At 52.2% G+C, this 17,824-nt stretch overlaps 1 protein-coding gene across 1 annotated transcript in view; it reads right to left on the bottom strand.

Annotated features, from left to right (window-relative positions):
* Positions 1 to 17,824, bottom strand: part of LOC144945679 (stabilin-2-like) — a 106,241-nt gene that overhangs the window by 62,359 nt on the left and 26,058 nt on the right. The window contains exons 21-29 of the mRNA XM_078874246.1: positions 16,906 to 16,992; positions 16,245 to 16,356; positions 14,382 to 14,568; positions 11,939 to 12,032; positions 10,683 to 10,841; positions 10,003 to 10,098; positions 3,459 to 3,554; positions 2,006 to 2,053; positions 515 to 630 (exon numbers count right to left, since the gene is read on the bottom strand). Of these exons, the coding sequence (XP_078730372.1) occupies positions 515 to 630; positions 2,006 to 2,053; positions 3,459 to 3,554; positions 10,003 to 10,098; positions 10,683 to 10,841; positions 11,939 to 12,032; positions 14,382 to 14,568; positions 16,245 to 16,356; positions 16,906 to 16,992 (995 nt within the window). The remainder of the gene's footprint in view (positions 1 to 514; positions 631 to 2,005; positions 2,054 to 3,458; positions 3,555 to 10,002; positions 10,099 to 10,682; positions 10,842 to 11,938; positions 12,033 to 14,381; positions 14,569 to 16,244; positions 16,357 to 16,905; positions 16,993 to 17,824) is intronic.

The raw sequence follows: 17,824 nt of genomic DNA, 5'->3' as shown, positions 1-17,824 counted from the left end.
CCTTAGAGCCTAGTCTCACATGGTGTTGGACCAGATGACGCCAAAAGGCGCACAACTCAAAGACTATGCACCATCAGAGTATGAGAGCTCGGGTGTGGACCAATCAACTTCAAGGACAGTGCATACATTATTAGAGTTGTTTTTTGTTTGCATTATGACTGCAGGTATTGTGGTCTATGCAAACATGACTCCTTGTAAAAAAGGTGTCAGTTTTGTTGCCAGATAGAAGGGTAAAAAACCAATTATCATCTCCCGCCCCGTGTAGCGTTTAACGGTGACGGTGGTGTGTGTGGGAGGGGGCGGGCAGAGCCGGTGCATCTGCCGGTCATCTCAGTCAGTCAACCCCATGGCACCGCCTGGGTCTCTCCCGTGACCTCCTGCCAGCAGCGAGCCTTCGACACTTCACGTGGCAGCCTCAAAGGGCACCTGGCCTGGCGCATGCGTCGTGGTGACGTCACTGCCGCTTAGCGGGGAATGGGCGGCTATCGGTGTCGGGGCGGTGTGGCCGGCTCACTTGACAGCGCTGGCCGCCTCTCGCTCGCCGCTCCACGTCACGTTGGCGATGACGCTGGCGGCGGGCACCAGCACGGTGAAGTTCCCGGAGGCCAGGGCCTCCCTGAGCGAGGCCCTCTGTGGGCCCACACGCAGACGTAGGTCAAGGCCGTAGCCGTGGAGTCAACATTGGGGGGGGGGGCAAATCGTCCAGGGGGTCTGGGGGTCCCAGCCCGGAAAAATATCTGAATTTTAAAACGAATTTCCTGCCTAAAATATTAAAAAAAATTCACTAACACGTGGGACGGACTTTTTATTTAGTTTATTACAATAATGTCTAGTAGTGTATTGTATTACATTGCTTTGTTTTTACTTTTTTTATACCATTTCTTGCGTCATTGTATGTAATGGCAGAGATTATGGATTAATAAATTACAACCATCATCACAATCATATAAACAGAAATCTATGCTTTGATTTACATGAAGACAAGTCCAGATATTGTGGCCAAGGTTGAGCAAATTGTTGTTTTTATTTACATAGCAGAGCAATTATTTTTACAGCAATATATTGGGGGGGACATTTTGAGCATATTTGAATATTGGGGGGGGGGGGGGGGGGTGTGCCCCCCCCCCAATATTTATTATAATTACGGCCTTGACGTACGTACCATTCTGGGAGGCTCAACGTGGACACACGGAAAGCCGGTGGCCCCTCCCCCTTAACCCTCCCTCCCTTCCTTGGCCCTGCCCACTTTCACACAGCCACTCCCACTCACCGATTCAATCACCTACACACACACCCACTCACTCGCCTGCACACTCACTCACCCACCCATCCACCGACTCACCCACCTACTCACCCACCCACTCACTCACCCACTCACTCGCCTGCACACGTGCCAACTCACTCACCTGCACACTCACTCACCCACCCATCCATCGACTCACCTACTCACCCACCCACTCACTCACTCACTCACCCACCCACTCACCCACCTACTCACCCACCCACTCACCCACCCACTCACCCACCTACTCACCTACCGACTCACCCACCCACTCATCCACCTCCCCAAGCGTAAACTCACTCACTCACCCATACTCTTTGGTTCTTTCGGTAAAGTCACGTAGGTTATTAAATAAAATAAATCACGACGTTTCGATTGCAACACAAGCGATCATCATCAGGTGGGAAAACCACAGCAAGAACATTTTTTTGCTGAAGTGGGAGAGAGAGTTTCCGTGGTAAGAGGTTATATCGGTAAGAAAGGGGGGAGGGGCAAGGCGGGAGAGGGACTACAGACTTGCTCACTTACTCACACACCCACCCACCCACCACTCACCCACCCACCCATTCACCCACCCACCAACTCACTCACTCACCCACCCACCCATTCACTCACCCACCCACCCACTCACTCACACACCCACCCACTCACCCACCCATACACTCACTCACCCAACCACCCACTCACTCACCTCACCTACTCACCCACTCACCACCGACTCACCTCAACCCAGGCATTGAACGGAGCAAACACGAAGGCAGACGCCAGCGTCTGGAAAGGGAAGACCCAAATCACGGCATCAACCCAGCTCCCCCTGGGCTTGACTCCTACCCCAGGTCCACCTGGGCCACTCATTGCAATCCAACATTCTCCGAGCTCCCCAATCAATTCCCAGGTCTTTCTAGAGCCCTCCTGCAAACCCAATGTCCCCTTGGGTCTCCATTGCAAATCCCAGGTCTCCCTGGGTTCCTACTCCATTACTCCGACTCCAGGTAACCCCAGGTCCCTACTGCAAACCAAGATCTCTCTGGGCCCCGACTCCATATCCCCCAGGTCCCCCTAGGAGCCTCCTGTTGTCCCCTTCCCTCACCCCCACCCACACCCTCACCAGGTCTCCCTGCACCCCCACCCCCAGTGTGACCAGGACCCCCTGTACCCCCACCCTCACCCTCACCCCCAGTACCCCTACCCCCTGCACCCCCACCCCCTGTACCCCCTGTACCCCCTGCACCCCCTGTACACTCACTGTGACCAGGTCCCCCTGTACCCCCACCCCCACCCTCACTGTGACCAGGTCCCCCTGTACCCCCACCCCCACCCTCACCAGGTCCCCCTGTACCCCCACCCTCACCCCCACCCCCTGCACCCCCCCCACCCCCACTGTGACCAGGTACCCCTGTACCCCCACCCCCTGTACCCCCACCCCCACCCCCTGTACACTCACCGTGACCAGGTCCCCCTGTACCCCCTGTACCCCCACCCCCTGCACCCCCTGTACTCTCACCGTGACCAGGTCCCCCTGTACCCCCACCCCCTGTACTCTCACCGTGACCAGGTCCCTCTGTACCCCCACCCCCTGTACACTCACCGTGACCAGGTCCCCCTGTACCCCCACCCCCTGTACACTCACCGTGACCAGGTCCCCCTGTACCCCCACCCCCTGTACACTCACCGTGACTAGGTCCCCCTGTACCCCCACCCCCTGTACACTCACCGTGACCAGGTCCCCCTGTACCCCCACCCCCTGTACACTCACCGTGACCAGGTCCCCCTGTACCCCCACCCCTTGTACACTCACCGTGACCAGGTCCCCCTGTACCCCCACCCCCTGTACACTCACCGTGACCAGGTCCCCCTGTACCCCCACCCCCTGTACACTCACCGTGACCAGGTCCCCCTGTACCCCCACCCCCTGTACACTCACCGTGACCAGGTCCCCCTGTACCCCCACCCCCTGTAAACTCACCGTGACCAGGTCCCCCTGTACCCCCACCCCCTGTACACTCACCGTGACCAGGTCCCCCTGTACCCCCACCCCCTGTACACTCACCGTGACCAGGTCCCCCTGTACCCCCACCCCCTGTACACTCACCGTGACCAGGTCCCCCTGTACCCCCACCCCCTGTACACTCACCGTGACCAGGTCCCCCTGTACCCCCACCCGCTGTACACTCACCGTGACCAGGTCCCCCAGGCAGGAGGTGCCGTCCCCCGTGTACCCCGAGCGACACGAGCACACGCGGAGACCTGGGCCCGTGTGCTCGCACGAGGCCTGCAGGCGGCACGGCCACCACCATCACCATCACCACCGTCACCACCATCACCATTACCACCATCACCACCATCACCATTACCACCATCACCATTACCACCATCACCACCATCACCATCATCACCATCATCATCATTACCATCACCACCACCATCACCATTACCACCATCACCATCATCACCACCATCACCACCATCACCATTACCACCATCACCATTACCACCATCACCATTACCACCACCATCACCATCATCACCATCATCACCACCACCATCACCATTACCACCACCGCCATTACCACCATCACTACCATCACCATCATCACCATTACCACCATCACCATCATTACCACCATCACCATCACCACCATCACCACCATCATCACCATCATCACCAACACCATCACCACCATCACCACCATCAGCATCACCACCATCACCACCATCACCACCATCACCATCACCACCATCATCACCACCATCACCACCACCATCACCACCACTATCACCACCATCACCACCATTACCACCGTCACCATCATCACCATCACCACCACCATTACCACCATCACCACCATCACCATTACCACCATCACCATTACCACCATCATCACCACCATCACCATTACCACCATCACCATTACCACCATCACCATTACCACCGTCACCATTACCACCATCACCACCACCATCACCACAACTACCACCACCACCATCATCACCACCACCATCAATAACAACCGCCATTCGCCACTAAGTGGCGGTGACATTACCACACCGCTTGTGCCAGGCTAGGTGCATGTTAAGGCCACGTGAAGTGTCGAACGCCCGCTGACAGGTCACGGGACAGACCCACGTGACTGACTGCGATGAGTGGCCGATGCACCACCTGCGCCCCTACTGTACCAACTTTCTCTATTTTAGCCGCCCGGCGCTCCGCTCGTTGTAGTGAGCGTCGCTCCTCTGCCCTTCGTTGTTGCTGGAGGGCGACTGCCTCCAACTGCCCAGTAGCAGCGTCCTTCACGAGCCTCCTCCACAGAGGCAGATCTTGACACCTCTGGTACCAGTCATCGGCAAGTCCACTCAGCTCCACGTCCTCTCGTACAACATCACTCCATCTCTTCTCTAGCCCATGCCGCGCCCGTCTAGCCTCCTCGATCCGGCCGAACAAAAGCTGTTTAGGCATGCGGTGACTGGGCATGTGGGCTACATGACCCAGTCAACACAGCCTTGCCTGCCGGAGGAGCTCACCGATGGGACTTTGTCCAGATTTTTCAAGGATTTGCGAACTCCTCACACAATCAAGCCTTGTTGAACCCAGCTTGGATCGTAGAAAGTCCAGCCTGAATGTTTCTAACCGGCAAAGATGTTCCATTAGCGGGGTCCACGTTTCGCAAGCATATTTATAAGGGAGGGCATGACTGTGGCCAAGAAGATCCGAAGCTTAGTGTGGAGCGACAGACCAGGTAGTTTCCACACAGCGTTATGCAGCCGATGAAAATAGAAAGCTGCTTAATTGATTCAGAGAGAGACCTTTTCTGTCAAGCCGGAGCTGGTCATGAGCACACCACCACCATCACAACCATCATCACCACCACCACCACATCCACCACACATGTCACCTTTGCCTCCCTAGTGGCGATGTTTACACACTGCACCAGGGACTTATTTAAGGCTGAGTCAATCTAGGGGAGTTCCAGGACCGGTTCAGATATTTGTCACCGGTGTTGGCCATGAGTCATCACAACAACCACCGCCACCACCACAACAACAACAACAATAGCGACCACAACAGTAACCACCACAAAAACTACATATATGTATCTAATTATTCATACAGATGTGCATCCAATGATATGTATAGGTGTGTGTCTAATCATCTGTACAGGTGTGTGTCTAATCATCTGTACAGGTGTGTGTCTGATCATCTGTACAGGTGTGTGTCTAGTCATCTGTACAGGTGTGTGTCTAATCATCTGTACAGGTGTGTGTCTAGTCATCTGTACAGGTATGTGTCTAATCATCTATACAGGTGTGTGTCTAGTCATCTGTACAGGTGCGTGTCTAATCATCTGTACAGGTGTGTGTCTAATCATCTGTACAGGTGTGTGTCTGATCATCTGTACAGGTGTGTGTCTAGTCATCTGTACAGGTGTGTGTCTAATCATCTGTACAGGTGTGTGTCTAATCATCTGTACAGGTATGTGTCTAATCATCTATACAGGTGTGTGTCTAGTCATCTGTACAGGTGCGTGTCTAATCATCTGTACAGGTGTGTGTCTAATCATCTGTACAGGTGTGTGTCTAGTCATCTGTACAGGTGCGAGTCTAACCATCTGTACAGGTGCGTGTCTAATCATCTGTACAGGTGTGTGTCTGATCATCTGTACAGGTGTGTGTCTGATCATCTGTACAGGTGTGTGTCTAATCATCTGTACAGGTGTGTGTCTGATCCTCTGTACAGGTGAGTGTCTAATCATCTGTACAGGTGTGTGTCTGATCATCTGTACAGGTGAGTGTCTAATCATCTGTACAGGTGTGTGTCTAATCATCTGTACAGGTGTGTGTCTAGTCATCTGTACAGGTGAGTGTCTAATCATCTGTACAGGTGTGTGTCTGATCATCTGTACAGGTGTGTGTCTGATCATCTGTACAGGTGTGTGTCTAGTCATCTGTACAGGTGAGTGTCTAATCATCTGTACAGGTGTGTGTCTAGTCATCTGTACAGGTGAGTGTCTAATCATCTGTACAGGTGAGTGTCTAATCATCTGTACAGGTGTGTGTCTAATCATCTGTACAGGTGTGTGTCTAGTCATCTGTACAGGTGAGTGTCTAATCATCTGTACAGGTAAGTGTCTAATCATCTGTACAGGTGTGTGTCTAGTCATCTGTACAGGTGTGTGTCTAGTCATCTGTACAGGTGTGTGTCTAATCATCTGTACAGGTGTGTGTCTAATCATCTGCACAGGTGTGTGTCTAATCATCTGTACAGGTGAGTGTCTAATCATCTGTACAGGTGTGTGTCTAGTCATCTGTACAGGTGCGTGTCTAGTCATCTGTACAGGTGTGTGACTAATCATCTGTACAGGTGCGTGTCTAGTCATCTGTACAGGTGTGTGTCTAATCATCTGTACAGGTGTGTGTCTAGTCATCTGTACAGGTGTGTGTCTAATCATCTGTACAGGTGTGTGTCTAATCATCTGTACAGGTGTGTGTCTAATCATCTGTACAGGTGTGTGTCTAATCATCTGTACAGGTGTGTGTCTAATCATCTGTACAGGTGAGTGTCTAATCATCTGTACAGGTGTGTGTCTAGTCATCTGTACAGGTGCGTGTCTAGTCATCTGTACAGGTGCGTGTCTAATCATCTGTACAGGTGTGTGTCTAATCATCTGTACAGGTGCGTGTCTAATCATCTGTACAGGTGTGTATCTAATCATCTGTACAGGTGTGTGTCTAGTCATCTGTACAGGTGTGTATCTAATCATCTGTACAGGTGTGTGTCTAGTCATCTGTACAGGTGTGTATCTAATCATCTGTACAGGTGTGTTTCTAATCATCTGTACAGGTGTGTGTCTAGTCATCTACACAGGTGTGAGTCTAATCATCTGTACAGGTGTGTGTCTAATCATCTGTACAGGTGCGTGTCTAATCATCTGTACAGGTGCGTGTCTAGTCATCTGTACAGGTGTGTGTCTAGTCATCTGTACAGGTGTGTGTCTAATCATCTGTACAGGTGTGTGTCTAATCATCTGTACAGGTGCGTGTCTAGTCATCTGTACAGGTGTGTGTCTAATCATCTGTACAGGTGTGTGTCTAGTCATCTGTACAGGTGTGTGTCTAATCATCTGTACAGGTGCGTGTCTAGTCATCTGTACAGGTGTGTGTCTAGTCATCTGTACAGGTGTGTGTCTAATCATCTGTACAGGTGCGTGTCTAATCATCTGTACAGGTGTGTGTCTAGTCATCTGTACAGGTGTGTGTCTAATCATCTGTACAGGTGCGTGTCTAATCATCTGTACAGGTGCGTGTCTAGTCATCTGTACAGGTGTGTGTCTAGTCATCTGTACAGGTGAGTGTCTAATCATCTGTACAGGTGTGTGTCTAATCATCTGTACAGGTGAGTGTCTAATCATCTGTACAGGTGTGTGTCTAGTCATCTGTACAGGTGCGTGTCTAATCATCTGTACAGGTGTGAGTCTAATCATCTGTACAGGTGTGAGTCTAATCATCTGTACAGGTGCGTGTCTAGTCATCTACACAGGTGTGAGTCTAATCATCTGTACAGGTGCGTATCTAATCATCTGTACAGGTGAGTGTCTAATCATCTGTACAGGTGTGTGTCTAATCATCTGTACAGGTGTGAGTCTAATCATCTGTACAGGTGTGCGTCTAATCATCTGTACAGGTGTGTGTCTAGTCATCTGTACAGGTGTGTGTCTAATCATCTGTACAGGTGCGTGTCTAATCATCTGTACAGGTGTGAGTCTAATCATCTGTACAGGTGTGCGTCTAATCATCTGTACAGGTGTGTGTCTAGTCATCTGTACAGGTGTGTGTCTAATCATCTGTACAGGTGTGTGTCTAATCATCTGTACAGGTGTGTGTCTAATCATCTGTACAGGTGTGTGTCTAATCATCTGTACAGGTGAGTGTCTAATCATCTGTACAGGTGTGTGTCTAGTCATCTGTACAGGTGCGTGTCTAGTCATCTGTACAGGTGCGTGTCTAATCATCTGTACAGGTGTGTGTCTAATCATCTGTACAGGTGCGTGTCTAATCATCTGTACAGGTGTGTGTCTAGTCATCTGTACAGGTGCGTGTCTAGTCATCTGTACAGGTGTGTATCTAATCATCTGTACAGGTGTGTGTCTAGTCATCTGTACAGGTGTGTATCTAATCATCTGTACAGGTGTGTTTCTAATCATCTGTACAGGTGTGTGTCTAGTCATCTACACAGGTGTGAGTCTAATCATCTGTACAGGTGTGTGTCTAATCATCTGTACAGGTGTGTTTCTAATCATCTGTACAGGTGTGTGTCTAGTCATCTACACAGGTGTGAGTCTAATCATCTGTACAGGTGTGTGTCTAATCATCTGTACAGGTGTGTGTCTAATCATCTGTACAGGTGCGTGTCTAGTCATCTGTACAGGTGTGTGTCTAATCATCTGTACAGGTGTGTGTCTAGTCATCTGTACAGGTGCGTGTCTAATCATCTGTACAGGTGTGAGTCTAATCATCTGTACAGGTGCGTGTCTAGTCATCTGTACAGGTGCGTGTCTAATCATCTGTACAGGTGCGTGTCTAATCATCTGTACAGGTGCGTGTCTAATCATCTGTACAGGTGTGTGTCTAGTCATCTGTACAGGTGCGTGTCTAATCATCTGTACAGGTGTGAGTCTAATCATCTGTACAGGTGTGTGTCTAGTCATCTGTACAGGTGCGTGTCTAGTCATCTACACAGGTGTGAGTCTAATCATCTGTACAGGTGCGTATCTAATCATCTGTACAGGTGAGTGTCTAATCATCTGTACAGGTGTGTGTCTAATCATCTGTACAGGTCTGAGTCTAATCATCTGTACAGGTGTGCGTCTAATCATCTGTACAGGTGTGTGTCTAGCCTTCTGTACAGGTGTGTGTCTAATCATCTGTACAGGTGCGTGTCTAATCATCTGTACAGGTGTGAGTCTAATCATCTGTACAGGTGTGCGTCTAATCATCTGTACAGGTGTGTGTCTAGTCATCTGTACAGGTGCGTGTCTAGTCATCTGTACAGGTGCGTGTCTAATCATCTGTACAGGTGTGAGTCTAATCATCTGTACAGGTGTGAGTCTAATCATCTGTACAGGTGTGTGTCTAGTCATCTGTACAGGTGCATGTCTAGTCATCTACACAGGTGTGAGTCTAATCATCTGTACAGGTGCGTATCTAATCATCTGTACAGGTGAGTGTCTAATCATCTGTACAGGTGTGTGTATAATCATCTGTACAGGTGTGAGTCTAATCATCTGTACAGGTGTGCGTCTAATCATCTGTACAGGTGCGTGTCTAGTCATCTGTACAGGTGCGTGTCTAATCATCTGCACAGGTGTGTGTCTAATCATCTGTACAGGTGTGTGTCTAGTCATCTGTACAGGTGCGTGTCTAATCATCTGTACAGGTGTGTGTCTAATCATCTGTACCGGTGAGTGTCTAATCATCTGTACAGGTGAGTGTCTAATCATCTGTACAGGTGAGTGTCTAATCATCTGTACAGGTGAGTGTCTAATCATCTGTACAGGTGAGTGTCTAATCATCTGTACAGGTGCGAGTCTAATCATCTGTACAGGTGAGTGTCTAATCATCTGTACAGGTGTGTGTCTAATCATCTGTACAGGTGTGAGTCTAATCATCTGTACAGGTGTGCGTCTAATCATCTGTACAGGCGTGTGTCTATCCAGGTGTTCTACCTGCACGTGGCACCCGCCGTTGTTCTGTCCACAGGGATCCATCTCCTCGCACTGCGTCCCATCGCCACGGAAACCGGGGAGACACGTGCACTGGGCCTGGGGACAGGTGGACACGGGGGTGGGGGGGAGATGGGGGTGGGGGAGCAGACACGGGAGGAGACACGGGGGTGGGGGGGGGGGGGAACGGGGGGGGGGAGACGGGGAGGAGACACGGGGGTGGGGGGGAGATACGGAGGAGGGAGAAACACGGGGGGGGGGGGGCGAAGACACGGGGGGGGGGGGGCGGAGACACGGGGGGTGGGGGGGGGAGAACCGGAGGGGGAGACGGGGGGAGAACGGGGGGGGGGGGTGTTGAGACAGGAGATGAGGGGAAGATAGGAGGCAGGGTTGTAGGTCGGTGTGACACATATATGTGTGTGTGTGTCAGTCAACCCATGGCACCTGAGTCTGTCCCGTATGTGTGTGTGTGTACGTATCGCGTGTATGTGTGTATATATCGCGTGTGTGTGTATGTGTGTGTGTATATGTGTATGTGTGTGTATGTGTGTATGTGTGTGTGTGTATGTGTATGTATGTATGTGTGTATGTGTGTATGTGTGTGTATGTGTGTATGTGTGTGTATGTGTGTGTATGTGTGTGTGTGTATTTGTGTGTGTATGTGTGTATGTCCCCGCGTGCACCTGGCCGGGTCCCAGCGAGGAGCAGCTGGCGTTGCCGCTGCAGCCGTTCCGTCCCGGCTCGGTGCAGAGGTCCCTGGCCATGCACTGCACCCCGTCACCACTCCAGCCAGCAGCACACACACACTGCCTCCCCACCGGGGCGTCACGCCGACACAGCGCCTGCACCACCACCACCACCACCACGGGGGGTGAGGAGGGGTGAGTACCATGGGAACCTCATTTGCCAGTAAAAATATGATAATTGTTTTTTTACCCTTCCATCTGGCAACAAAACTGACACCTTTTTACAAGGAGTCATGTTTGTATAGACCACAATACCTGCAGTCATAATGCGCCTTTTGGCGTTATCTGGTCCAACCCATGTGAGACTAGGCTCTAAGGAAAGCTGTCTCGGGTGTGGACCAATCAACTTCAAGGACAGTGCACATTATCAGAGTTATGTCTTTTGTTTGTATTATGACTGCAGGTATTGCGGTCTATGCAAACATGACTCCTTGTAAAAAGGTGTCAGTTTTGTTGCCAGATAGAAGGGTAAAAAAACAATTATCATATTTTTACTGGCAAATGAGGTTCCCATAGCGTAGATGCTTGCCCCGAGCTCTCATACTCTGATGGTGCATTGTCTTTGAGTTGTGCGCCTTTTGGCATCATCTGGTCCAACCCATGTGAGACGAGGCTCTAAGGAAAGCTGTCTCGGGTGTGGACCAATCGACTTCAAGGACAGTGCATACATTATCAGAGTTGTGTTTTTTGTTTGCATTACGACTGCAGGTATTGTGGTCTATGCAAACATGACTCCTTGTAAAAAGGTGTCAGTTTTGTTGCCAGATAGAAGGGTAAAAAACCAATTATCATATTTTTACTGGCAAATGAGGTTCCCATAGCGTAGATGCTTGCCCCGAGCTCTCATACTCTGATGGTGCATTGTCTTTGAGTTGTGCGCCTTTTGGCGCCATCTGGTCCAACCCATGTGAGACGAGGCTCTAAGGAAAGCTGTCTCGGGTGTGGACCAATCAACTTCAAGAACAGTGCACATTATCAGAGTTGTGTTTTTTGTTTGCATTACGACTGCAGGTATTGTGGTCTATGCAAACATGACTCCTTGTAAAAAGGTATCAGTTTTGTTGCCAGATAGAAGGGTAAAAAAACAATGATCGATGGGTGAGTAGTGAGCGAGGCTGCACAGGGTCTCTTAGTGAGGGCCCCAGCTCGTCGTGACGGGGGTGCGTGGGGGTAGAGACGGGGGTTCCACTCACGTTGGGGTGGCAACCCCCTCTCTCGGGGCGAGCGCAGGGGTCCTGTGCTACGCAGGACAACCCGTCCCCCTTGAAGCCCTCCTGGCACACGCAACTGACACGCACAAAGACAAAGATCCCCCCCCCCCGCCCACGTGTAGACTTTAACATGCTGCTGGGGCAAGTGCTGTTAGCGAGCACATATGAAGGTCGGCACGGCACATACACACACGCGCCTACACACACACCTACACACACACACACACATACCGACACACACACACCTACACACACACACCTACACACCCACACACCTACACACCCACACACCTACACACACCTACACACACCTACACACACCTACACACACCTACACACACCTACACACACCTACACACACCTACACACACACACACCTACACACACACACACCTACACACACCTACACACACACCTACACACACACACACCTACACACACCTACACACACACACACCTACACACACCTACACACACACACACCTACACACACCTACACACACACACACCTACACACACACACACACACCTACACACACACACACCTACACACACACACACACACCTACACACACAAAGATCAAAGATCCCCCGTATAGCCTTAACAGACTGTAGGGGCAAGTGCTGTTAGCGAGCACCTATGAAGGCCAGAACGGTACACGAGGGGGTGGGTGGCCAGCACCACGCCCGACCGCCTTTGTCTCCCCAGTGGCGATGTTTACACACCGCACCAGGTACTCATTTAAGGCTGAGTCGACCTAGGGGAGGCCCAGGACCGGTTCAGATAATCGTCACTGGTGTTAGCCGTGAGCGGGAATCGAACCCGGGTCGCCAGGTTCATAGCGCAGCGCGCTAACCGCTACACTACCGCTCCCCACAACCTACACACACACACACACCTACAGACACACACACCTACACACACACACACCTACACACACCTACACACACCTACACACAACAACAACAACAACCGCCATTCGCCACTAAGTGGCGGTGACGTCACCACGACGCTTGTGCCAGGCCATGTGCACCTTGAGGCCACGTGAAGTGTCGAACGCCCGCTGGCAGGAGGTCACGGGGCAGACCCAGGTGCCACGGGTCGACTGACCGAGATGACCGGCTGATGCACCACCTGTGCCCCCTACTGTGCCAACTTGCTGTGCTTTAGCCACCCGGCGCTCCGCTCGTTGTTGTGAGCGTCGCTCCTCCGCCCTCCGTTGTTGTCGGAGGGCGACTGCCTCCAACTGCCCAGTAGCGTCCTTCACGAGCCTCCTCCACTGAGGCCGATCTTGACACCGCTGGTACCAGTCATCGGCAAGTCCACTCAGCTCCACGTCCTCCTGTACCACATCACTCCATCTCTTCTCTAGCCCGTGCCACACACCTACACACACACCTACACACACACACCTACACACCTACACACCCACACACACACCTACACACACACACCTACACACACCCACACCTACACACACACCTACACACACCCACCTACACACACACACACACCTACACAGACACACCTACACACACACACACCTACACACACACACCTACACACACACCTACACACACACCCCTACACACCTACACACACACACCTACACACACCCCTACCTGTGTACGCCGTCGTCACGCGCCACGCACTCCGCGTGCGCGTGGCACTGCCGTGGCGGGGTGGACCTGCAGCTACACACACACCTACACACACACACCTACACACACCCACCTACACACACCCACCTACACACACCTACACACACACACCTACACACACACACCTACACACACACACCTACACACACACACCTACACACACACACCTACACACACCCACCTACACACACCCACCTACACACACACACCTACACACACACACCTACACACACACACCTACACACACCCACACCTACACACACACCCACCTACACACACACCTACACACACACCTACACACACACACCTACACACCCACACCTACACACACACCTACACACACACCTACACACACACACCTACACACACACACCTACACACACACACCTACACACACACACCTACACACACCTACACACACCTACACACACACCTACACAAACACACACCTACACACACCCACCTACACACACACCTACACACACCTACACACACACACCTACACACACACCTACACACACCTACCCGTGGACGCCGTCATCACGCGCCACGCACTCCGCCTGCGCGTGGCACTGCCGTGGCGGGGTGGACCCGCAGCTACACACCCACACCTACACACACACACCTACACACACACACACCTACACACACACACACCTACACACACACACCTACACCTACACACACACACCTACACACACCTACACATACCTACACACACACCTACACCCACCTACACACACACACCTACACACACACCTACCCGTGGACGCCGTCGTCACGCGCCACGCACTCTGCGTGCGCGTGGCACTGCCGTGGCGGGGTGGACCCGCAGCGCGCCATCTGCTGGTCGCACAGCGCGCCCGTGTAGCCGCGCTGGCACGAGCCAGAGCGGCACAGGCCGCCGCTGCCCGGCCGGTTGTCGCACTCGCCGTGCAGACACTGGCACGCTGCGGGGCGAGGGGACAGGTGAGCGAGTCAGTGTGCAGGTGAACGAGCGAGTGTACAGGTGAGCGAGTCACTGTGCAAGTGAACGAGTGAGCGAGTGCACAGGTGAGTGAGTGAGCGAGTGGTACAGGTGAGTGAGTGAGCGAGTGTACAGCTGAGTCAGTGAGTGAGTCAGTGTGCAGGTGAGCGAGTTAGCGAGTGTGCAGGTGAGTGAGTGAGTGTGCAGGTGAACGAGTGAGCGAGTGCACAGGTGAGCAAACGAGTGAGTCAGTGTGCAGGTGAGTGAGCGAGTGAGTGTACAGGTGAACGAGACACTGTGCAGGTGAACGAGCGAGTGTACAGGTGAGCGAGTCACTGTGCAAGTGAACGAGTGAGCGAGTGCACAGGTGAGTGAGTGAGCGAGTGCACAGGTGAGTGAGTGAGCGAGTGTACAGCTGAGTCAGCGAGTGAGTCAGTGTGCAGGTGAGCGAGTTAGCGAGTGTGCAGGTGAGTGAGTGAGTGTGCAGGTGAACGAGTGAGCGAGTGCACAGGTAAGCGAGCGAATGAGTCAGTGTGCAGGTGAGTGAGCGAGTGAGTGTACAGGTGAGTGAGTGAATGAGTGTACAGGTGAGTGAGCGAGTGAGTGTACAGGTGAGCGAGTCACTGTGCAGGTGAACGAGCGAGTGTACAGGTGAGCGAGTCACTGTGCAAGTGAACGAGTGAGCGAGTGCACAGGTGAGTGAGTGAGCGAGTGCACAGGTGAGTGAGTGAGTGAGCGAGTGTACAGCTGAGTCAGTGAGTGAGTCAGTGTGCAGGTGAGTCAGCGAGTGAGTCAGTGTGCAGGTGAGCGAGTTAGCGAGTGTGCAGGTGAGTGAGTGAGTGTGCAGGTGAACGAGTGAGCGAGTGCACAGGTGAGCGAGCGAGTGAGTCAGTGTGCAGGTGAGTGAGCGAGTGAGTGTACAGGTGAGTGAGTGTACAGGTGAGTGAGTGAGTGTACAGATGAGTGAGCGAGTGAGTGTACAGGTGAGTGAGTGTACAGGTGAGCGAGTCAGTGTGCAGGTGAGTGAGTGAGCGAGTCAGTGTGCAGGTGAACGAGTGAGCGAGTGCACAGGTGAGTGAGTGAGCGAGTGTACAGCTGAGTCAGCGAGTGAGTCAGTGTGCAGGTGAGTCAGCGAGTGAGTCAGTGTGCAGGTGAGCGAGTTAGCGAGTGTGCAGGTGAGTGAGTGAGTGTGCAGGTGAACGAGTGAGTGAGTGCACAAGTGAGCGAGCGAGCGAGCGAGTCAGTGTGCAGGTGAGTGTGCGAGTGAGTGTACAGGTGAGTGAGCGAGTGCACAGGTGAGTGAGTGAGTGTACAGGTGAGTGAGCGAGTGAGTGTACAGGTGAGTGAGTGTACAGGTGAGTGAGTGTACAGGTGAGTGAGCGAGTGAGTGTACAGGTGAGTGAGTGTACAGGTGAGTGAGTGAGTGCACAGGTGAGTGAGTGTACAGGTGAGTGAGTGAGTCAGTGTGCAGGTGAGTGAGTGAGCGAGTGCACAGGTGAGTGAGTGAGTCAGTGTGCAGGTGAGTGAGTGAGTGAGCGAGTGCACAGGTGAGTGAGTGAGTGTGCAGGTGAGCGAGCGAGCGAGTGAGTCAGTGTGCAGGTGAGCGAGTCAGCGAGCGCGTAGGGACCCCGGCCACCACGCCACAACGGGCAGCCGCACCCGTGTCGCAGTTGGGGCCATGGCGGTCGGGCCGCTTGCACACGTGACACGCGGAGCCCTCGAACTGCTCGTGGCACACGCACGTCCCGTCGCCCTGCAGCCCGTCCATGCACTGCACACGCACGCACACAGACAAAGATACCCCGTGTAGCCTGAGCAGACTGTCGGGGCATCTCACTCCTCAGTGTGCCGGGAAAGGTCCTGGCAACCATTATTCAACATCGCCTTGCTAGGCACGCTGAGGAGAGGCTTGCGGAGCCCCAATGCGGTTTCAGGAAAGGGCGGCCCTGCACAGACGCCATATTCTCTGTCCGTTTGCTACAGCAGAGGTGTAGGGAATTCCAACAAGACCTACATCTCTGCTTTATTGACCTGGTCAAGGCCGATGATACCATCAGTAGGCCTGGGCTCTGGGTTGTTCTTCGTGCTTTCGGAGTCCCTGACCCTCTGCTCACGATCATTAAGGACCTTCATGATGGTGAGCGGGCCCGGGTAAAACTACGTGGCCGGGAGTCGGAGCAATTCCCTGTTCACCTTGGGCCATCTTCGTCTCCCCAGTGGCGATGTTCATACACCGCACCGGGTAGTCATTTTTAGGGCTGAGTTGACTTTGGGGAGGCCCAGTACCGGTACAGATAATCGTCACTGGTGTCCGCCTCACCTTGCCGTGGTTGTAGCAGGGTGTGGAGAAGCCACCTGGGCACGGTTTGCAGTCTGGCCCAAAAAATCCCTTGCAGCACATGGGCTTCTGTGGACGGGGGGGCGGCAGGGGGGGGGAAGAGGTGAGGAGTTGGTGACGAGGTGGTGAGGAGGTACACGTTGCCAGCGCAATTACAATCGCTCTCGGGTGCCGTTTAAAGCTTTTGTGACTGCAGGGATTCATCTTCTTGGTTCTTTCGGTAAAGTCACGTAGAAGGGAAATAATAACATAATAAAAATAAAACATAATAAATAATATAAGAATAGAATAAATTAAATAATAAAATATTTTTATACTAATATAAAAACTATTTTATTATGTTTTATTTTTATTATTTTATTATTTCCCTTCTACGTGACTTTACCGAAAAAAAACAAAGTGTATGGATCTTCGATTTAAAGCTTTCGTGACTGCAGGGATTCATCTTCTTGGTTCTTTCGGTAAAGTCACGTAGAATGGAAATAATAAAACAATAAAAAGTAAACATAATAAAATACAATTCTCACGACGTTTCGGCCACAACGCAAGCAGCCGTCCTCAGGTGAAGAACAGGGCTGTCATTCAGACACTGTCTTTCCGACAGACCTGTTCTTCACCTGAGGACGGCTGCTTGCGTTGTGGCCAAAACGTCGTGAGAATTATTTTATTATGTTTTATTTTATTATTTTATTATTTCCCTTCTACGTGACTTTACCGAAAGAACCAGGAAGGGGTTTCATATTTGTTGTTGTGTTTTTTCATTGGTCGTTTAAAAATCACTCTTCTTCCGACGCGTTTTTCCTGTGGATCGGTGCGGCCCAGTGGCGTTTGTCCTCTCTAAAGGCGGCTCCACATTTGAGCAATCGGCTGCGCCACCACATCGCTCTCGCAATCATCGTCA

The sequence above is a fragment of the Lampetra fluviatilis genome, chromosome 38, assembly GCF_964198595.1.
Source record: "Lampetra fluviatilis chromosome 38, kcLamFluv1.1, whole genome shotgun sequence".
NCBI lineage: Eukaryota > Metazoa > Chordata > Hyperoartia > Petromyzontiformes > Petromyzontidae > Lampetra > Lampetra fluviatilis.
This window is presented reverse-complemented; position numbering and strand designations above follow the sequence as displayed.